Source organism: Littorina saxatilis, linkage group LG6, assembly GCF_037325665.1.
Source record: "Littorina saxatilis isolate snail1 linkage group LG6, US_GU_Lsax_2.0, whole genome shotgun sequence".
Classification (NCBI taxonomy): domain Eukaryota; kingdom Metazoa; phylum Mollusca; class Gastropoda; order Littorinimorpha; family Littorinidae; genus Littorina; species Littorina saxatilis.
The window spans coordinates 7,746,720-7,769,586 of record NC_090250.1 but is presented as its reverse complement, the minus strand read 5'-3'; the positions used below and the strand labels follow the sequence as shown (position 1 = coordinate 7,769,586).

The window sequence follows — 22,867 nt, the reverse complement described above, 5'->3', positions numbered from 1 at the left end:
GGGGGGGGGGAGGGGGGGGTCAGAGTCAACCTACTGTTGAGATGGTGGGTATTATGTTATGCCGTGTGTGTGTTGCCTTTTTTCTCGTGTACCCTGAAACAGCACCCGGGCTGCACCTGCAAGCCTACTGTTATGCACGCACACACACACACACACGCTCACACACACACACACACACACATACACACACACACATACACACACACACACACGCTCACACACACACACCACACACACACACACACACACACCACACACACACACACACGCTCACACACACACACACATACACACACACACACACACTCACACACACACGCAACCCCCCCCCCCCCCCCCCCCGCGGGTTTGGGGGAGTCTCATATTGGTTGGAACGAGAAAGAATTTACCCGATGCTCCCCAGCATGTCGTAAGAGGCGACTATAACGGATTCTGTTTCTCCTTTTACCCTTGTTAAGTGTTTCTTGTATAGAATGTAGTCAATTTTTGTAAAGATTTTAGTCAAGCAGTATGTAAGAAATGTTAAGTCCTTTGTACTGGAAACTTGCATTCTCCCAGTAAGGTAATACATTGTACCACGTTGCAAGCCCCTGGAGCAAATTTTTGATTAGTGCTTTTGTGAACAAGAAACAATTGACAAGTGGCTCTATCCCATCTCCCCCGTCGCGACATGATATAACCTTCGTGGTTGAAAACGACGTTAAACACCAAATAAAGAAAGAAAGAACACGCACACACACAGGACAAAAAAGGAATCTAAACTACCAGTTTGTTGTATGTCATATCATATACAATCTGCAATACAGTCATGCTGAGTTATGACAACCCTGAATGACGTCACATTAATCTGTGGCAGATACAATCACCGTCATATCTGCTTAGTTAATGAAAACGTCAACGCAAACACAAATATTAAAAAATTCTCCGGTACGGGAAAAAACCCTGCCAGAGGGCTGGTAAACGCGGAAATGACGTGAACAATATCTCAAGATCGAAGGTGAACAATGTGCATTTTATTCGCTAAACTATGATAATAAAAATAAGCATACCTCATCGAAAACAGAGAGAGAGAGAGAGAGAGAGAGAGAGAGAGAGAGAGAGAGAGAGAGAGAGAGAGAGAGAGAGAGAGAGGGGAGAGAGAGAGAGAGAGAGAGAGAGAGAGAGAGAGAGCACGCACCCCCCCACCACACACATACACAGGGAAAAAGGGAGAGAAAGAGGGAGAAACAAAGAGAAACACGTAAAAGCACAGAATTGAACAAATAAATCAAAAACAAACAAAAAAACACTGGCGCGCGCGCACGCACACTGACATACACAGACACACACACGTACACAGACACAGACACAGACACACACACGTACACAGACACAGACACACGCACACACGCCGTGACACGAACACAGTCAAACGAAGGACAAGTCTTGAAACTTTACCCTCGGTCGAGAAAATAGACCACTCTACGGTACCTTACCAGAACAAACAAATCAAAATCAACTGACGAATAAAATTAAAACAAAATGTTTAAAGGCTGTACATACAGTCAGACTGTTGTCTCCCCAAAAAAGCCTTACTTTTTCTGGTAAACCACCACAACAATCCGTTTCGTTCTCTGGCAGTATACATGTACATCATGAACGCATCGCGACGGCCCCTCCTCCTTCTCCCGCCGGTGCTTTCAAAGGCTCGCGCGATTAGCGAGCCGAGCCGGCGGGAGGGAAAACGAAGGGCACAAACACAACATACCATTACACGCGCGCACACACACACACATTGCAACGTAGAGGGATTTTGGTTTGGCGGACAGGGAGACAACCGACTCACACACACGCAGAGAGACCGAGACTTGGTTGTTGCGGTTTGGCTTGGTTAGGCCAGACTGATTCGGTTTGTGTTGTGTGTGCAGCAATGGAAAAGCTTGCAGGAATCGAGATTGCCTATGCCTGCGTGCTTTGATCAAGTGCATATCAGGCCGGCATTGTGTTGGTAACAATCGACGAGGTTTTTGCTCGACGTTTGATAAGGCACAAGCTTACGAGTCGAAGCTTCGTCGAGCGTCGCAGGAGAGTGCGAGACAGAAGGAGGCGGAGTGTTTTTCTCCCCACCAGTCAGCGCGCATTCTCACTCCACCTCTCTCTCGGCTCACTCAGCGGTCGAAGCTTGGCAGGTAAAGTCTCGGACAGACGTAATAGCATGGTTCGTTGCCGTTTTGGTAGTAGCGGCGGTGGTGGTAGTGGTGGCGAAGCGAGCCGACAGACCGACAGCTGTGGTGCCGACATTTCTGGCTATTCAGACAAGCTGCGGTGTTGTGGTGTAGGGGAGATAAAGTCAACTACGTCGCCGTGTACCGTTATGTGTGTACTCTCTGTGTCACCCTAGTGTGTAGCGTGTTGTGTGTGTGTGTGTGTGTACTTCGCAACGTAACATGGGTTACATGCCCCTCTCTCAGCGGTGACTTCTACGAGTGCTTGAACTTTTGTTTATGTGCGCTGCGTTGTGTGCCCCTTTTGTACCCTGTCGTCTGCTTCTGCAAGTTGAGAGGTCAGGGGAGAAGGCTACTTCCCAGGGCAAACATCCCTCTCTACCGACTTACTCCCAGTAGTGTTCCCATCCCATCCTGAAGATGGCTAGTAACGGGGGGAGCGGGGAAAACAGCGTGGTTCGTTACGACGGCACCAATGCGGAATCGGTGCATGTGGAATTACAGTCCCCGGCCAAGAATCGGGCCAAGGGCACAACAGTGGGACAGGGCAAACGTGGCTCCTTGGTCCTGTTCGACCGAGCCTCAGGGAGCTGGTGGAATCCCAAGTTCGATTCCCCGATTCTTGAGGTGGAACTGCGGGAGCGCTACTTCCCCTACACTCGCCGCCGCTTCCAGTACGCCCTCATCTATGTGATGCTCGCCTGTGTTTGCTGGTCCATCTTCTTCGGGTGTGCGCAACTGTCGTCGCGGTGGTTGTATTTTCTCGTCGGAGCCCTTATTCTCGCCGTCGTTGCTTTTATCCTGTTTATTTTTACGCATTTCAAAGTGTACCAAAAGTTTGTATTGCCGACGTCTCTGATCTTGTCGTTCCTTCTCTGCGGGTTGTTGCTCTCGTCGTTCACTTTTGACGAGTCGGATGTCTCCCCGGTCGGAACGTTCGCAGGCTCGTTGGAGATAGTTCTCCTCTTCTACACATTCATCCCCATGCCGCTGTTCATCTCCGTCCCCATGGGAGCCCTGTTTTCCATCACCTACGAAGGCCTGGTGGCTTACAGGTACGACCAGATGAAGAATATCGAGTTTGTAGTGGGTAAGCTGCTCCTGCACCTGTGTCTGCACCTACTGGGAATCCACATCTTCATCATCACCCAGGTGCGCCAGCACAGCAACTTCTGGAAGGTGGGGCAGTCGGTGATGGCCCGGAAGGAGCTGGACATTGAGAAGAAGGTCAAGGAACGCATGATCCACTCCCTCATGCCCCGGTCCGTAGCCGACGCCGTCAGGAAAGCCCGCCCGGACAAGGAGGAGACCGACGAGGAGATGGCCGACGGACGCAAGAAGCGAACCAAGAGCAAGCGGGCCAAGGGCGAGATCATCTTCCGCTCGTTCAACATGAGCCAGATGGACAACGTCAGCATCCTCTTCGCGGACATTGTAGGCTTCACGAAGATGTCGTCCAACAAGACTGCCGAGCACCTGGTGGGGCTTCTCAATGACCTGTTCGGCCGTTTTGACGAGCTCTGCAACAAGGCCAACTGCGAGAAGATCAGCACCCTGGGAGACTGCTACTACTGCGTGGCCGGCTGCCCAGAGCCTCAGCCGGATCATGCTGAATGCTGCGTGAAGATGGGTCTGGGGATGATCAAAGCCATCAAGCAGTTTGACGAGGACAACAAGGAGTCTGTCGACATGCGCGTGGGAGTTCACACTGGAACCGTACTGTGCGGGATCGTCGGGACGCGGCGATTCAAGTTCGATGTGTGGTCTAACGACGTGACCCTGGCCAACATTATGGAGTCGACGGGGAAGCCGGGAATGGTGCACATCTCGGAGGCTTCGTACGAACTCCTCAAGGACAAGTACGATGTGGAACAAGGCGAGGATGTGGAAGGTAAGCCCAGACTTGCTTTCTCGTCTTCACACTATCGTTTGTCTGTTTAGTGTTTTGTATACAGGGTTGTTGCTTCGAAGGATTTATTTTCTCTGCCAATTTGCCAAAATGGTAAAAAAATTTACAACTACCACCAGAACAATTTTTTAGAAGCTTTTTGCGTACTGTTTCGCTTACTCAGTTGCTGTTTACAAAGAGCTAACAGTTCTTCAATTCTGACTTAGAAATGAAGGCAAAGTTTTTCGGCGACTTAAATAATTAAGTTTCAGCATTTTGATAATGCCAAACAGTGTGACGTCCCTTGTTTCCATACACATGTGTTCCCTTTAAAGACCTTTAGGCAAGTTTCCTGTGATAGTTCTAAATTAGATTTTATTTAAAGTTCCATTCATCAAGTGATTAATAATGATAATAATAAATGAGCATTTTTATAGCGCAACATCATAACTTTACAATTATGCTCTTTGCGCTTGACACATTTAAAATTAAAACACAGCTATACAAGCATTTACATCTACATTCATAGTCAACAACGCTTAATTAAAAGCATACACCATCAAACATGCATTACAAAAAATTCTTCCACTAAAATAGGTAGTGAAAACAAGGAAATACCAGCTGAATACCCTTGATCAAACAGAACATGTTATCAACAATTCTGAAAACAGCCCTTGATGTTTATATACATAATCACATTATCACTAATTATCACTGATTAACTTATCTTGTATAATGGTCAGAGTTAAGTTGTTGTTGCTGTGAAAAGACTAATAATTTTGCAATACTTCATTCTATTTCTAATTAGTATTATTCACCTCATATCATCATTTCTTTTCAGATTCATGCGCTATAAGTATAATCTCATGATAAATGTCACATTCATCATTCACAGATTTAATGTTTCCTACATTTTATATAAGTTATCTGGCAATATTAATAATAATTATATCATATATCAAAGCTAAATTAGTATACATGTGTAAGACCACTATGACTGATATTCAGGCCTGAAAGTGGTGAGTATTTTACTCACCATGGTGAGTGTAAACATGTAAATGGCGAGTAGAAATGTAAATTTATCTACTCACCAAATGCGAGTAAAGTTGCTGAAACAAATGGTTAGTTTGGCGAGTAAGAATAAAAAAATTGCTCTCTGGCTAGTAAATTATGAGAAGTACTAGCCAAAGGCCAGTGCCCCATTTCGTGGACTTTCAGCGCTGATATTGTGGAGAGGAAGTATCAACCCCAAACACTATTGTATCCATTTGCAAATCACTCATTGAATAATTTGCATTTTACTTATAATATCACATGTCATTGTCAATTATGAAGAAAAATCTTCAAAAATGCAGGGATGTCGTTAGGCGTCGGACATCGGACATTTATTGATGAAAATCCCCAAATGTCCGATTCACATTGCCGCATGTCGGTCAGATGTCCTATCGTTTTAGCCTGAGCGTGGTCATTGTCCGATATGTACTCCATTCCTTCGGACAGCGCGATATTCGTTAATTTTCATTTCAAGATACAAATCTTCTAAAAGACCGAACGCTCTCGTGTTTAGCTGACACTGAAGTTGCCAGTGCCGCGTGCGGATCTTTTCTTTTGTCGGGAATTCCCGAACCGTGTGCGGTATGCGCCGTTTGGGTATTTATAACCGTCTCGGTGCAGCGCACTGATCTAAAAATAGTGGATTATTTTTAGAATAGATCAGTGCATGCTACAGGAGTACGGGAGACAACTCCAGCGGCTCTGACGTTGTTCATGTTGGTTTCTTTTTTGTGGTTTCTTTGAAACAAAACAAATAGAACATTATACGCACACTGTGTTGATGTATTTACTATATTATGTGTGTGTTCTACAGCGCGCGCGCATGGGTGTGTGTGTGTGTGCGTGTGTGTGTGGGCGCATGACTTTGGAACAATTCCATGGAATGTTATAAGCTGTTTGGCGCATTTTCATAATGTCCTATTAAACTTTCTGAAAGCGGTCAAATGTCCTATTGATGCTGAAGAACTCAGGACATTTGTCCTATAGGTATGAATTTGTAGCAACATCCCTGAAAATGGGTTTAAGAACTTGTGTGTGTTGCATTAAGTGTTTTCTTGAACATGCATATATATTGGATCCTCACTAAACAAAATTGAGGTGTGCAAACTTGCAAGGAAATTTAAGTATTCTTGATTCAGATACAATTTCTCCCTCGAAAGCGGGGTATGGCTGCCTCAATGGCGGAGCAAAAATGGTCATACATACATGTACAACAACAAGTAAAACCTACTCGTACAAAAATCACGAGTGTACATGGGAGTTTCAGCCCATTAACGCGATGAAAAAGAAGAAGAGATACAATTTCATTACAATATTTGTGGAGTTGCTACTCTCTTTCTCTTTTTTTCTCTGATCAGAGGAGTTTGAAGTAGACTTGTTACTGTTAGTGTTAGAATAAAATTCCAGGGACTTAAAAAAGTCAACAGGCTATAAGGAAATAGACACTATTTTGAGTGACCTACTTGCTGGCCGTTCATTGCAGTTACATTTTTGAGCTAAGAATAGGGTCCAGTATCTAAATTTAACACCACTTGTGTGGTCACATTGTTAGTTCTTTCCTGGTCCGTTCAGACTTGCAACATTGATCCTGAAAGGAATGCTTTTTTCCCTGTCTACCCTGAAATGTTTGTGGTGGGTCATCAGTCATGAGTGTTTTAAACAGCGGTTAAGTTGAACTTAGTATAACTATATGGGGTAGAGTTTTTGAAGAATTGTACACTTACATGTACAAAAAACCACTTTCCACTGTTAAAAACTATTTCTACTGTACAAAAAAACTTTCTACTGCACGGAACACTATTTCTTCTGCACAAATCACTCTTTCCAAATTCTACTTCACAAAACACTCTTTCCAATTCTGCCCAAACCACATTTTCAAACACTCTTTTCACCCCAGAAAACACTCTTTTCACCCCAGAAAACACTCTTTTCACCCCAGAAAACACTCTTTTCACCCCAGAAAACACTCTTTTCACCCCAGAAAACACTCTTTTCATTGTACAAAACACTCTTTTCATTGTACAAAACACTCTTTTCATTGTACAAAACACTCTTTCCAAAGTACAAAACACTCTTTTCACCCCAGAAAACACTCTTTTCGTTGTACAAAACACTCTTTTCATTGTACAAAACACTCTTTTCATTGTACAAAACACTCTTTCCAAAGTACAAAACACTCTTTTCACCCCAGAAAACACTCTTTTCGTTGTACAAAACACTCTTTTCATTGTACAAAACACTCTTTTCACCCCAGAAAACACTCTTTTCGTTGTACAAAACACTCTTTTCACCCCAGAAAACACTCTTTTCATTGTACAAAACAATCTTTTCACCCCAGAAAACACTCTTTTCATTGTACAAAACACTCTTTTCGTTGTACAAAACACTCTTTTCACCCCAGAAAACACTCTTTTCATTGTACAAAACACTCTTTTCATTGTACAAAACACTCTTTTCATTGTACAAAACACTCTTTCCAAAGTACAAAACACTCTTTTCACCCCAGAAAACACTCTTTTCGTTGTACAAAACACTCTTTTCACCCCAGAAAACACTCTTTTCATTGTACAAAACACTCTTTTCACCCCAGAAAACACTCTTTTCATTGTACAAAACACTCTTTTCACCCCAGAAAACACTCTTTTCATTGTACAAAACACTCTTTTCACCCCAGAAAACACTCTTTTCGTTGTACAAAACACTCTTTTCACCCCAGAAAACACTCTTTTCATTGTACAAAACACTCTTTTCACTCCAGAAAACACTCTTTTCATTGTACAAAACACTCTTTTCACCCCAGAAAACACTCTTTCCAAAGTACAAAACACTCTTTTCACTCCAGAAAACACTCTTTTCATTGTACAAAACACTCTTTTCACCCCAGAAAACACTCTTTCCAAAGTACAAAACAATCTTTTCACCCCAGAAAACACTCTTTTCATTGTACAAAACACTCTTTTCACCCCAGAAAACACTCTTTTCATTGTACAAAACACTCTTTTCACCCCAGAAAACACTCTTTTCATTGTACAAAACACTCTTTTCACCCCAGAAAACACTCTTTTCATTGTACAAAACACTCTTTTCACCCCAGAAAACACTCTTTTCATTGTACAAAACACTCTTTTCATTGTACAAAACACTCTTTCCAAAGTACAAAACACTCTTTTCACCCCAGAAAACACTCTTTTCATTGTACAAAACAATCTTTTCACCCCAGAAAACACTCTTTTCATTGTACAAAACACTCTTTTCACCCCAGAAAACACTCTTTTCATTGTAGAAAACACTCTTTTCATTGTACAAAACACTCTTTTCATTGTACAAAACACTCTTTCCAAAGTACAAAACACTCTTTTCATTGTAGAAAACACTCTTTTCACCCCAGAAAACACTCTTTTCATTGTACAAAACACTCTTTTCACCCCAGAAAACACTCTTTTCATTGTACAAAACACTCTTTTCACCCCAGAAAACACTCTTTTCATTGTACAAAACAATCTTTTCACCCCAGAAAACACTCTTTTCATTGTACAAAACACTCTTTTCACCCCAGAAAACACTCTTTTCATTGTACAAAACACTCTTTTCACCCCAGAAAACACTCTTTTCATTGTACAAAACACTCTTTTCACCCCAGAAAACACTCTTTTCATTGTACAAAACACTCTTTTCACCCCAGAAAACACTCTTTTCATTGTACAAAACACTCTTTTCGCCCCAGAAAACACTCTTTTCATTGTACAAAACACTCTTTTCACCCCAGAAAACACTCTTTTCATTGTACAAAACACTCTTTCCCCTGTGCATTTCTACAACACATTCTTTTTAGTTTCACGGTACAAAACCGCTGCCAATGCACAAAATACTCTTCAGTTTCACAGTACAGAACACTCTTTCCACTATAGGCTGTACGAACACGTTTGCCACCGTACAAAACACTTCCCACTGTGTATAACACTCTTGACACTGTTAAAAACGCTCTGTCTCTTGAACAAAAACTGTGCATTGTACAAAAACACTCTTTTTACTGTACAACACGATCTTTCCACTCTTGCCTCTAGATACAAACCACTCTGCCATTGTAACAAAACACACTGGTCCTTGTACAAAAACTGTCCATTGAACAAAAAACTACTCTTGCCACTGTACAAAACACCTCTCTTTCTGATTAACTCTAAATAACTGTTTCCAGTGGTAACGCCAAGCCTTTGACGGAAAGTGTTTGGCTTGTCACAATTGAATGAAGTCTGGAGATAAACGGGGCGGGGGGGGGGGGGGGGGGGGGGGGGGGTGGGGGGGGGGGGGGGGGGGGGGGGGGGGGGGGGGGGGGGGGGATTGTAAAATGTGTGTGCAGAGGTAACATTGGGGGTGGAGTTGGAGGTTGTTTGGTTTGCATGGGGGGGGGGGGGGGGGGGGGATGTTGACTTTAGCAGAGGAACGAAACATTTGGATGTGAGTTGGTGGATGGTTTGCTGGCAGACGTTAATCAGAAGTCTGAATTCTGCAAACGTAGACTCCAGGAGGGGTGTCCGCGGCTGCAAATTGGCAGCTGAACGTAGAACTAGTTCAAGTGATCCAATTAGGTTCCAGCGGCTGTCGAATTTCCCGTGTAGAACCAGATCTGACTGCAGTACATGTTGTACAGTCCAACCTGTTTGTTACGACCACCTCAGGGGCCGACCAAAATGGACATGTGGTCGCTCTGGGAAGCTCGAAGGTGAACTATATCCAAGAAAAACTCGTTCAGGATCATTCGGATTTGGAGTGGTCGTTGAGGGCAGGTGGTCGCTATTGAGGGGTGGTCGGAATGGCAGGTTTGAGTGTACATGTATGTGCAAGACTCACTTTCTACCCGGACACTACAAATAAATGCAGACTGCAACAACACTCGTACGCGTAGGAAGGTTGCACTGTGCATTCATATTAAGATTAATAACTGAATCATTTTTTTTAAATGACACCTTTCTTTTTTCTTCAACCATAGGTAATTTATGTATACGAATTTAAATTCATAAAGCTGATCCTCAAGCGTGCACAATGTATTTCGCTTGAATGTGTCCGATGAACGTTACAAACAAGAGGTAGAAAGAGACACTAAAACAATAAGTAAACAAAATAATGATAAAAAAAACCATTACAAAATCCATTAAACTGATCATCGAGCGTTCACAATGTACTTCGCCTGAATGTGTCCGATAAACGTCAAACACAAGACGTAAAAAGAGACACCAAAACAATAAGCCAAGACCCCCCCCCCCCCCCCACCACCCAACAAAAAGAAAAAAAAAGATTTTTTTTTATTCACGCGAACTACCTGCTCGAAAGGTTAACAGGATCAAGTGAACTTCTCAATAATGACAGCCAGGAAAGTCGCATCCGGTGAAGGTATTGCTTCCAGTCCCGCACGTCAATTTCCTTACCACGTTAACAGCACATTTGCTCAATTGTCGTCTGCAGTAATTGCATATGTCTCTGGCACGCTCACCACAGGCGCCGGAATCAATGGGACAGCCTTGATTACTTTTCACGCGGTTGTTGGCGCGGAGCTAGAAAGGTGGAGAGTAATTTTACAGCGTTTCATTACAGTGTACACCCACCCTCCCCCACCCCCTTTTTACGATCTCCAAGAATCTGAAGAAAGAAAAACAGGTTTTAAAAGTGAGAGAGTATTAAAATGTAGGCCTAGGTAGTTTTACAGAGGTTAGGCCTAAAAAAGAAATAGGTGTGGTTACGGTAATCCGACCTACCCTATTTTTAGGGGCCGACCCTATGACTTTTTATTACATTTGTCAAAAAAAAAAAACACAAAAAAACCACCCAGTGCAGAAAACGCAATGAAAGCGACAGCGCTCGAGTCGCACACTTATTTCCCTGTCAAGTAGGTTTAATTTGTACACATTAGAAAAAAAAGTAAAAATAAAAAAAGTTATTGCCTACCTTCCTACCCTATTTTTTTTGGCTATGTTACCTTAACCACACCTTTTTTTTTGTGGCCTTATGAACAGAAAATCTGGAGAGAAAAAAAAGTCTGATAAGGGAAGGAGACTTAAATTTGGGGGGTCTTAAAAGGGGGGTTCCACTGTTCTGATCTTGTGTGTCCAGCTGTGACAGCTACCACACATCTGAAATCACAGCTGAACTGAGCTGAGAAATAGCCTAGAACACGAAGAGGTGTAAATGTCATTACATGTCGTCAAGGTTGATCTCAGGTGCAATGCGGTATTGAGGTAGGTATAGAGAGCGAAAAGTCGTTCATCTAAGCTGTTGGGTTTCCGAGGTTTCACACGGGTTATTGAATCCTTCTGTTGACATTTCACGGAAGAACATTTACATTTTAACAATGCAGACGTGCCCGGTATAGATAGGAGAAAGGTTATATGTGTGCAAAGTCGATCTTGAAGGAGAGGCATGTCATAGTCTTGAAGTAGTGTTTGCGCTCAAAAACACTGATTGTGTTATTTCAATGTTGCCAATGCTGGCTTAAAGTCAGCTTAAAGAAAACGCATACATGTGCTAAATACGGGGGCTCTGCGTCTTTTCATGTCGGATGCTGAATTACTTTTCGCTCGGCTGATTTAATTAAAATCTTCCTCCTGTCACAGAATGACAGAAGAACACGCGATACCTTGATCGCAGACCAATCCATACTGTTTAGTGACTATCTATAATGTTGGTGTGACAAGAGTTAGGAGAGTATTATCGTGTTTTGAGGTGGGACTATTGTGCCATTCTACACGATCTTATTCATTATTTATTGTGAGAGATTGATACAGGTAGTGAACTTGACGGAAGATTACATCATTAGTAGTATTAAAATGCATCATAAGACATATATATGGAAAACATTACGAGAGAGAGACAGAGTGTGTGTGTGTGAGAGAGAGAGAGAGAGAGAGAGAGAGAGAGAGGGAGAGGGAGAGAGAGAGAGAGAGAGAGAGAGAGAGAGAGAGAGAGAGAGAGAGAGCAGATTGGTCTTTCTGGGAGTTAACCTAAGCTTAATAAAAATTAGAATTACATATCAGCGTTGCTTTTCTAAGAGCTAATATAAGCTATTTTTCGTTGTAAGAAAGCAATGAACGAAGGGTGGAATGTGAAGGCGGTCGGCTGTTCCTTCGAGGTTCTTGAGTCCTGAAACAGCCCAGTTCCAATCGATCGTCAGGAAGTAATTTAAGCTGTTTTATTGATTCGGGCGCCTGTCGTCACACCGTCTTAAAGCGGTCAGCGAACTTTGCCAAACTAAGTAAGCAGAGAAGTGCATGCACACGTTGTTCATTGCCGTCTGCGCCGAAAAAAAAATAAGAAAAAAAAATATATGTATATATATATGTACCGCTTCTCAGCGGTGCGTCTGTACCGATGTTTGCTGCACTGTAACACACACACACACACACACACAAACACACAAACACACACACACAAACACACACAAGTTCCGGGCTTGTTCATAGTGCGATGTTCAAGTAAAATGCATTGTTCATTGTCCCAAGCGCTGACGTGAATTACAGATAAATTTAAGATTAGGTCACGCGATGACTGAAACGAAAATGCGTAGCGAATTGACAATGCAGAACATTCTCCAAACTTGTATTTCACCATGTTACTTTTTTTATGCAAAGTATAACACATAGTTATTGTTCTGGAAGAATTTCAGTCAGCAATTCATTTAACAAAAATGTAAAGATGGCCGATTATGACAGGAATGAGAAACTGATGACACGTAAACTGTGCAGTGATGGAAATTGAAACATAAACTATTCACTTTCTAATGGGAAACTGATGAAATATAAACTGTTCAGTGATGAAATTTAAACAAAAACACTTTACTTTTTAATGGGATAACGAGAAAAAAAAAGTGAGCCCACCATTGAAGAGTGTACACTATAAAGTATAATGCCGTGCCTTTCCATCCAATGGACTTCAGCTTTAGAACTACACGCCATTGGTTTCCCAAGGACAACCACACAAACTTCCCAGTACAATGACAACCACCACTTCTATAGTAGTTCTACACTAACTATACCCAACCACAACGTCGGCACTTAAGTGATTGGATTGCGAAGAGAGAGCGTGACTTCATCATCCGATTCATTGAGTTTCGCGGCACAGGACCAATGGTGCCTGTGAAGGTTTCTGTACGCTTTTAGGCCATGAGAAATAGGTGGGAATCACAGGAATTGCTGGGCTGTCTGGGATTCTTGTGTTTGTCGGGTAATGCAATAATGATGCTCGGCGGGATCGGGCAAGCAGTTGGTCTTGGGGAACTGAAGGGGAACAAAAGGGGAACGGAATGGGAACATGTGCGTGATCAAAGGGGCGTGCAACTCGGCCGCTTTTACACTTAGGTGGAGCTGATTGCGGGAAGAATGGTGTAGTTTTAGTGATTTTCATGCATTTTTAGGGAGCAAAAGGGTGTCTGAATCGTTTATTTCTGTTCAAAATGTAGTATTCAGGCACATTATTTAGTGAGTTTCATGCACTTTTGTCTTCGTTTGAGTGAGAAAAAAAAAGAGGTGTCTGAATCTTCTTCTTCGCACGCACGCACGCACACACACACACACACACACACACACACACACACACACACACCACACACACACACACACACACACACACACACACACACACACACACACACACTTTGTGTACAAACAGATACCGCTAATTGCTCAATGGGGGATTCGGAAATCGTGAATGAGAATTGGCGCTATTTCAGTTTTCTTTCTTTCTTTATTTTTGTAGTTGAATGATTTGGTGACATAAAAACAAGAGGGAGACATTTCACTTCCTAGAAGGTATTGTCTTACACCCGCAGGAAAAAAAATGACCAGGCAATGGAATCCAAGACGACTTTTTTTTGCTTTTGTAATGTCAAGCGGTTCCTTCATTGTTATCATTTTTGGGTTTTCTTTTTTTCTTGAGAGTTTATAAGAGATGTTTTACTTTTGTGGTGAACAGATATGTTTGATGTGTGTGTGTGTGTGTGTGTGTGTGTGTGTGTGTGTGTGTGTGTGTGTGTGTGTGTGTGTGTTGATACTATCATTATCTGTGTAAGTATTCTGCCGGTTGTCATTATCATCTGTACTCTTCGGCAATAGAAATGTTTTCTCTCGCCAAATCCTCGTGCTAAAAAAAAAAAGAAGAAGAAAAGAGTCAAACTCCGGAGGGAATATTTCTAACATTCCCCTTCTTCTTTGACATCGTTCAATTTGTCTCCGTCTTTATTTCTTAATTTGTTTTTAATTTATGAAATTTTATTTTTATTTTACCCTTGGGCACAGTTGAAATAAAACCTTTTACGAACCATTTTGGGGGGTGATTCCGAGTGCTGCGTTCATCGAGGTTGTTCACCACACCAGCGAGATCAGAAACGCGGTGCTGTGGCGCACAGAAAGTCGGTTGAAAGTCGCGATCGCCCCCGGGCCTGTGACTGGTGAGAAAAGCAGACGAGCTGCTGCGTGTAATCGAAGCTTAACATCTGTTGCGCTAGCTAGCGTTATTCGTCCCCGGCCCTTTAAAACTGAATTTGTGAAGATCAGATAATTGGACGTGTTGATCTCACCTGGTTGGTCGGGGACTTGTATGTTAATGTGAATAGTAATATAATAAGCAAAGGCTCATCGTCACGTATGGTATATTATAACTAGCCTGTGTTGCGCGGTATATATATAGCCTGTGTCATGCAGTATTGCTGTTGTTATTTGAAGTCTTGGTATTCACAAATATTACTTGAAGTGTTCGCATTCACAATTATTATTTTAGGTCTTGTTATCCATAATTATTATTTAAGGTTTGTTATCATTCCATAATTATTATTTGAAATCTGGACAATATTATTCGAAGCCTGCGTGAAAAGTGAGATGTATGTCATCTTTCGTTGAAATGGCGGCCACACTTTGTGATTTACTTGATCAGATGTGTGTAGTTGCTGTGACAGACAGATAGCCTTGAGAAGACGACGTGTAAGGTTCCCAGGAAACTGCACGGAGACGCGTGTCAGTAGCGTGCATCTGACTGGACAAAATGGAAACCGACATTTGATTTGTCTGCCATATGTCTGGTTTGATTTGTCTGCCATATGTCTGGTTTGATTTGTCTGCCATATGTCTGGTTTGATTTGTCTGCCATATATGTCTGGTTTGATTTGTCTGCCATTTGTCTGGTTTGATTTGTCTGCCATATGTATGGTTTGATTTGTCTGCCATATGTCTGGTTTGATTTGTCTGCCATATGTATGGTTTGATTTGTCTGCCTTATGTCTGGTTTGATTTGTCTGCCATATGTCTGGTTTGATTTGTCTGCCATTTGTCTGGTTTCATTTGTTTGCCATATGTCTGGTTTGATTTGTCTGCCATATGTCTGGTTTGATTTGTCTGCCATTTGTCTGGTTTGATTTGTCTGCCATTTGTCTGGACTGAGTGTGTAGCGCCAGAAAACACCAAGAAGAAGAAGAAGAAGAAGACGTGTCTGCAATTGTAACAATGTCTGTGGTTTGCCTGCAATTGTAATATTTCAATCAAAGTCACAAATAAGCTTACATGTACAACTAATAACAACCTGACAGAAAAGATGTAAACTTCAGTGGCTTTCTCATTCTTGGTCCAGGCTGGTATTGTGCCGAGAAAGGCAAGGCATTCCAGGGTTGTGTTGGTTGTCAGATAGTTCAAGCCTTGTGCTTTTAGTGTTTGGGCCGTGCTGTGGTTCATTGGGTAAACACTGGTTAGGGCTTTTTATTCGGGGGGGGGGGGGGGGTGTAGGTTTCACTCTATCTGTCTGACATTTTCTGTAAGGGTATTTGCATTATTTCGAACTTGACAGCACTTGTATAAGACATTTTCAGTGTAGATGTGAATGCATAACAGGGATGGCCAAATCTCAAAGTTTTAACTCGCCAGCCGGGCGAGAAAGTTACTAGCCCGCCGGAAATTTCGCCGGCCTGGTAAATTAGACAGTTCATTCATCTGCAGTGTTTATTTGGCTTTGAAACTCGATAGTAAAACAAAAATGTTGCATGTGACCAACATTTTCATTGGCCAGCCGGGCGAGTTCCCAGGCGGTTTCTACTCGCCCAACGGATTTTTTACTCGCCCCTGGCGATCGGGCGGACGATTTGGCTATCCCTGCCTCAACACAGTTTCTTCCTAAAACGCCGTTGACCTTGCAGTGGCATGTCACTCACCCTCCAACTCATAGCCGCTATTTCTCCCCAGGTCCCTGGCGACAAGGCTATGGTCATTGAAAGGGTTGACCTAACCCTTAACAGTTCCAACACTTGAATGCTCGTGCCAGCTTCCAAGAAATGGTTTTTGTACTGAAAGGCTAACGACACTCCAGAATTTTCACTGGCCAGCTGGGCGAGTTTCCAGGCGGTTTCTATTAGCCCAGAGTATTTTTCACTCGCCCCTGGTGTTCGGGCGGACGGTTTGGCCATCACTGGTTCCATGCATGCATGCTCGTGTCATCCTCCAAGAGGCAGTTTTGTCTTTAAACGCTAACTACCTTGCAGTGTCTTGTCAGTCACCTTCAAAGCTGCACTCTGCCAAGTGTCTGGCGACAAGACATTGATCAGTTCGTCTGTCGTTGACCGACAGCTGCCGGTGTCAATATGTTCACACGCAAGGAAGTATCGCTAGCGGAATCTTGCCACCTATTCCCTGCCCCACCATCGATCCTGGACATAGGACAGTCTGTGGTGTGTTTTGGGAAAATAAGAGGTGTGGGGTGGAGGTAGAGAGAGAGAGAGAGAGAGAGAGAGAGAGAGAGAGAGAGAGAGAGAGAGAGAGAGAGAGAGAGAGAGAGAGAGAGAGAGGAGAGAGAGAGAGAGAGATGGAGAGAGAGAGAGAGAGAGAGAGAGAGAGGAGAGAGGAGAGAGAGAGAGTGAGAGAGAGAGAGAGAGTGAGAGAGTGAGAGAGTGAAAGAGTGAGAGAGAGAGAGAGAGTGAGAGAGAGAGAGAGAGAGAGAGCCTCAAGCAAACAAGGAATTGATCTAAGTGAAGGGGGTCGGGTGTTGGAGGAGGGGGTGTTGAGAGAGAGAGAGGGAGAACGAGAGAGAACTAGAGAGCAATCACGCCATAGATTGATCTGAGCTCTTCCCAAGCTTGCTTGCTTGCTTGTTTGTTTGTTTGCTTAACGCCCAGTCCACCACGAAGGGTGATATCAGGGCGGTGCTGCTTTGACAGTTAACGTGCGTCACACACAAGACAGAAGTCGCAGCACAGGCTTCATGTCTCACCCAGTCACATTATTCTGACACCGGACCAACCAGTCCTAGCACTAACCCCATAATGCCAGACGCCAGGCGGAGCAGCCACTAGATTGCCAATTTTAAAGTCTTAGGTATGACCCGGCCGAGGTTCGAACCCACGACCTCCCGCTCACTGGGCGGACGCTCTTCCCAAGCTAACTCCGACGCAGTTTTGCACAAGCTCGTAAGTCTCAGATACCTCCTGTGTGTATGTGTGTATGTGTGTGTGTGTGTGTGTGTGTGTGTGTGTGTGTGTGTGTGTGTGTGTGTGTATGTGTGTATGTATGGTCTTTACCTTGGCAAAGCTGTACTTCAAAAATATGTTTGGTTGTGACATTTTTGCCAAAATACATTTGGTTTTCGTGCCATTTTTGCCAAAATATATTTGGTTTTCCTGCCATATTTGCATAATATATTTGGTTTTCCTGACATTTTTGCCAAAATATATTTGGTTGTGAAATTCTTGCCAAGTACAATTGCCGCTGTTTGTTTTAGTCCCTATGTGCTTGGTCTTTACCTCGGCAAAGGGCACGGTTGGCCTAGTGGTAAGGCGTCCGCTCCGTGATCGGGAGGTCGTGGGTTCGAACCCCGGCCGGGTCATACCTAAGACTTTAAAATTGGCAATCTAGTGGCTGCTCCGCCTGGCGTCTGGCATTATGGGGTTAGTGCTAGGACTGGTTGGTCCGGTGTCAGAATAATGTGACTGGGTGGGACATGAAGCCTGTGCTGCGACTTCTGTCTTGTGTGTGGCGCACGTTATATGTCAAAGCAGCACCGCCCTGATATGGCCCTTCGTGGTCGGCTGGGTGTTAAGCAAACAAACAAACAAACCTCGGCAAAGCAGTACTTCTAAAATAGCAATACGGGCAAATAAATCTACAATGATTTCATTCTCTTCGCTTTCACTTTCTTAACCGTCTTCCTTCTTGTGTTACTTTGTACAGTGTTTCTCTGCTGCCGTCCATTTATTTGCTGAGATTATTTTGCTTCCATTGTGTGACCTCGTCCTTTCATTGGTTGTCTTGTTAAGGGTAGGTAGACAACGTCAAAAGGAAGCCTTGTGGGTGTATAAGCTCTGCGACTTACTCCGTTCGCTCAAAGTACGATGGAACCCTTCTTTACACCCCCGGTATAGGGGTGTGTATAGGTTTCGCTCGATGTGTTTGTTTGTTTGTTTGTTTGTGTTCGCATATAGATCTCAAGAATGAACGGACCGATCGTCACCAAACTTGGTGAACAGGTTCTATACATTCCTGAGACGGTCCTTACAAAAATTGGGACCAGTCAAACACACGGTTAGGGAGTTATTGGTGGATTAAGATTCTACAAGGACTTATAGAGCGACATCAGCGACATATTAATGGTCAAAGGGAAATAACCACACTTGTTAGCAGTGCCTGCTCAGTTGGTGGCAGTGAGAATGCTAAGGACGGGGGTGTTTTTCCTACCTCGGAGGAATTTCTTGTTTAACATTACCCCCCCCCCCCCCCACCCCGGTTTTAGAACCCCATTTCCTTTTATGACCTTGCCTTTTTTCTTATTTTTCTGTCAATAAACTCACCCCCCGCGGGTTAGGGGGAAGAATTTACCCGATGTCGTAAGAGGCGACTAACGGATTCTGTTTCTCCTTTTACCCTTGTTAAATGTTTCTTGTACAGAATAATTTTATAGTCAGTTTTTGTACAGATTTTAGTCAAGCAGTATGTAAGAAATGTTAAGTCCTTTGTACTGGAAACTTGCATTCTCCCAGTAAGGTAATATATTGTACTACGTTGCAAGCCCCTGGAGCAAATTTTTGATTTGTGCTTTTGTGAACAAGAAACAATTGACAAGTGGCTCTATCCCATCTTCCCCCTTTCCCCGTCGCGATATAACCCTTCGTGGTTGAAAACGACGTTAAACACCAAAGAAAGAAAGAAAGAAAGAAAGTCAATAAACTCCATTTACCTCCAGATTCCCTCGATTTTAAGACCTGATTTTTTTAGATTTGTGGAGGTCTTAGGGGTGGGGTTCCTCTGTATGATTAGCAGCTACAGAATTTATCCGGGCGAATCGAAGGCCTACGCTTCGTTAGGTTTCTTGGACATCGCGCGACTATGTAAATTGTGTTCTTTTGTGCTGTAAATCACAATCAACCGAGACAACCGGAAGTTTCGATATTCAGGGGTTGGTAGGGCATTCTGGGTATGGTTCGTTTGGGGCTTTTGTGTCTCGTGTGGATTTGTGTGGAGACTCGAATTACTGCAAGGTTTTGTGATCGATTCTACGGAATAAAGGCATTGAGCTGCTTCTTCCTGCGACAGTGGAGCTAACGACGGCTGGTGGTGTTGTGGAGAGGAAAGCAAACTAGTCCTGTTATAACCAAAGAAAAGGCTTAATTTCCGACTTACCTTGTCTCGTGCGTGTGTGTGTGTGTGTGTGTGTGTGTGTGTTTGTGTGTGTTTGTGTGTGTGTGTGTGTGTGTGTGTGTGTTAGTGTGTGTATGTGTGTGTGTGTGTTTGTGTGTGCTAAATGGTCTGTTGCTACTTTCAGTCCTCGATTTCCTTTGCGTCACCGCAGAGACCTTATGAAGTTGATATATTGCAAGTTTGTATAAGTATTAATGACGTTTATTAAAAGAAAAATATCACAAGAGGTGTTTTTTGTATGTGTTTTTTAGTTTATACGATACGTAGAGGATTTTCTTTTCAAAATTCAAACTGGCAGATAACAAAGGTTTTCTCCCAACGTTCGTAATTGCTCAAATGTATCAGACTGAATGTTTACCAGCATGCAGGTGTTATCAACAGGTGTTATTCCGGGTTCCATTAGAGCAGCTCACGTTTTGATCGTTTCCTCGTCTAATGTGCGATAATTGAGCAGTGCTGGCAATACCTGTGCGATAATTGAGCAGTGCTGGCAATACCTGTGCAATTAATGAGGATATAAACCCGAGCAGCTCTTATAATTGCTCATACATGAAAGAAAATTGGGTTGGCTTTTACTCGAAATGATGGTTAGCATTTGCACTTTTTATTGCGATTGACTGTTCCAAGTAGAATTACTGTATCGCGTCTCTGAAGTCGGACACCTTATAAATCCACTGTAATTCGTTGATTTTGAAAAAAGGTCTATATTTATTCTTGCGAAACTCGTTATTCGGCTGGTCTTGTTTCATGACCACCGTGAGTTGAAAACAAAAACCACGGAAACACACACAATACGATAAATGAAACAATTTCAGATAAATAAAGCAAACACAAAACCCACAATGGCTTTCAGGTAGATCATTGATCGAGTCGCTGGCAGCTCTTAACCAAAAAATGTTGAAAAAACCCATTCAGGTCCTTATAAGCTCTGTGTTGGATTTCCTGTCCTAAATTCCCTGCCGGAGTGTTCTATTGATCATGTTTCATGCTCAACCGCAATTTGACTATGTTTTATTTTTGTATACCATTTCCCCAAGCTACGTAGAATTTTTGTTGGCGATTTGGTTCGATTCCATTTCAGCTTTTTTTCTTCTTTTTTTCTAATTCACATTTCTGGAAGCTGTCCATTTGGAAGCACATTGGTTTTAGCTCCCAAGAGAAAAGGGAGAAGAGTGTTGTGCGGATGCTTGTGTGTGTGTATGTGTGTACGTGTGCGTTCGCGCGCGCCTGTGTGTGTGTGTGTGTGTGTGTGTGTGTGTGTGCGCGCGTGCGTGTGTGAGTGTGTGTATGTGCGTGCATGCGTGATTTGTGGTGTGTGTGTGTGTGTGCGCGCGCGCGCGTGAATACGAATACGAATACGAATACGAATAAACTTTATTGTCATGAAACGTAGTGTTTATAAGACACGGGAAGATAAATAACCAAATGATTAGATTGTTTCTTTTTTTTGGAAGCAATTATATACAAATTCTCCCAATTTAGTTTGTACTTTGTCTACTTGCAAAAGTTGACTTGGTACATCATATGAATATATAGGTAGATTAATTTCACTCATGAAAGATTTTCGTAATTGGTTGTTTTCTATGCAGTTATCTAGAAAATGTATTTCATCTTCTATTACTCCACATGTTTCACATAATCTATTTTCCCTAGGTGTATTGCTGTATTGTATTGCGTGTGTGTGTGTGTGTTGTCCTTGCTTCACGATTTTTCTCCGCTAAATTAAAAAAAAAGTGTGTATCGTACTTGAAATCAGTAGATCAAGGTCCAGAGGGAAATCAACCGTCGGGAGGTTTCCTTGTGTCAAGTTGAGCACAACAATTTCTGTGGGGTTTTCCCTGATGTTATTTCCTGGCGCACTCAACATTTTGTCTTTTTTCAAGGTTTAATCAAGGCTGACCTTTGAATTTTCCGCGCACCCGCCGAGTTGAGAAACGCTGCCGACGACTAATGATTTCTCTGGAGTAATCAGTCTGAAAATCGAAGATGGTTGGGGAAACTTCGAAGGATCTTCTTCGCAAACTACTGCTTATTTCGTATCCCCCTTTCGCTAAAGATGCCCGGAGTTCTTCCCTTTGGGCATTCTAGTGCGTAAAATAAATAGACCGAAGTCTAGCTGGGATGGTTTACAGGCTAGTCTCTTACAGTTGATTAAAGTAAGAATCTCTTGGTAGAAATCTCAACATTTCTTTAAGAATATCTTGAAGAAATCTTTCATTTCTGTAAGAATGTCTTGTAGAAATCTCACATTTCTGTAAGAATATCTTGTAGAAATCTCACATTTCTGTAAGAATATCTGTTAGTGCATAAATCAGCTTCTTCCCAAACGACCGTATTTTTTGCTCTCTCCCTCCTCCCTTATGTTCTGGGGTCTCTCTGGTGCGTAAAAGCAGTAGATCATCAACGCTTTAGAGACACGTACAGAAAGAGAGAGAGAGAGAGAGAGAGGGGGGGGTAAAAGAGAGGAGAGAGAGAGAGAGAGAGAGAGAGAGAGAGAGAGAGAGAGAGAGAGAGAGAGAGAGAGAGAGAGTCTGGTCCCTAGACTAGACGCACTGCTTTCAGTGCCAGCGATGTGTGTTATATTACACACTCTCTTTGCCAGGTTACGTGCACAAACACTGTTTGTTAGTCGGTCGTCGTCGGTTGAAAACTGATGCATGGTGGAATCAACGGACATTTTCAGAAATTTGGAACTTTTAGCAGTCTATCTTTTTTTTCGATGTTTACACACGAAAGGTATAAAAAGAGGATAATCTTAAAGGGGGAGGGGGGGAGGGGAGAGGGGCGTGAAAGAGAAGTTCCACTGTACATTCCACGTTCACCTGTCCAGACTAGCGCGCCATTAGAATACTACATCCTCGATTTATTGATGGCCGCAGGAGCGGTCATCTATTGCAATGCGTTTCGGAGAACTGACATGTCTCGTTTTGTTACCGTTCTCACGAGATCAGTTACAGGTTTTTTCTCTCTCTCTTTCTCTCTCTCTGTATGTATGTCTTTGTCTGTGTCTCCCTCTGAGTCTCTCCGCTTCTGTCTTTCTATGTCTGTCTCTGTCTATATGTGTGTCTCTC

At 42.9% G+C, this 22,867-nt stretch overlaps 1 protein-coding gene across 3 annotated transcripts in view; it reads left to right on the top strand.

Moving 5' to 3' along the window:
• Nucleotides 1-1,845: 1,845 nt before the first annotated feature.
• The window catches only part of LOC138968405 (adenylate cyclase type 9-like), a 55,857-nt gene continuing 34,835 nt past the window's right edge, over nucleotides 1,846-22,867 (top strand). For all 3 annotated transcript variants that reach the window (XR_011456168.1, XR_011456169.1, XM_070340988.1), the window contains exon 1: nucleotides 1,846-4,095. Coding sequence is in view for 1 of the 3 variants with exons in the window: in XM_070340988.1 (XP_070197089.1) it covers nucleotides 2,625-4,095 (1,471 nt within the window). In the remaining 2 variants the exon portion in view is untranslated. The remainder of the gene's footprint in view (nucleotides 4,096-22,867) is intronic.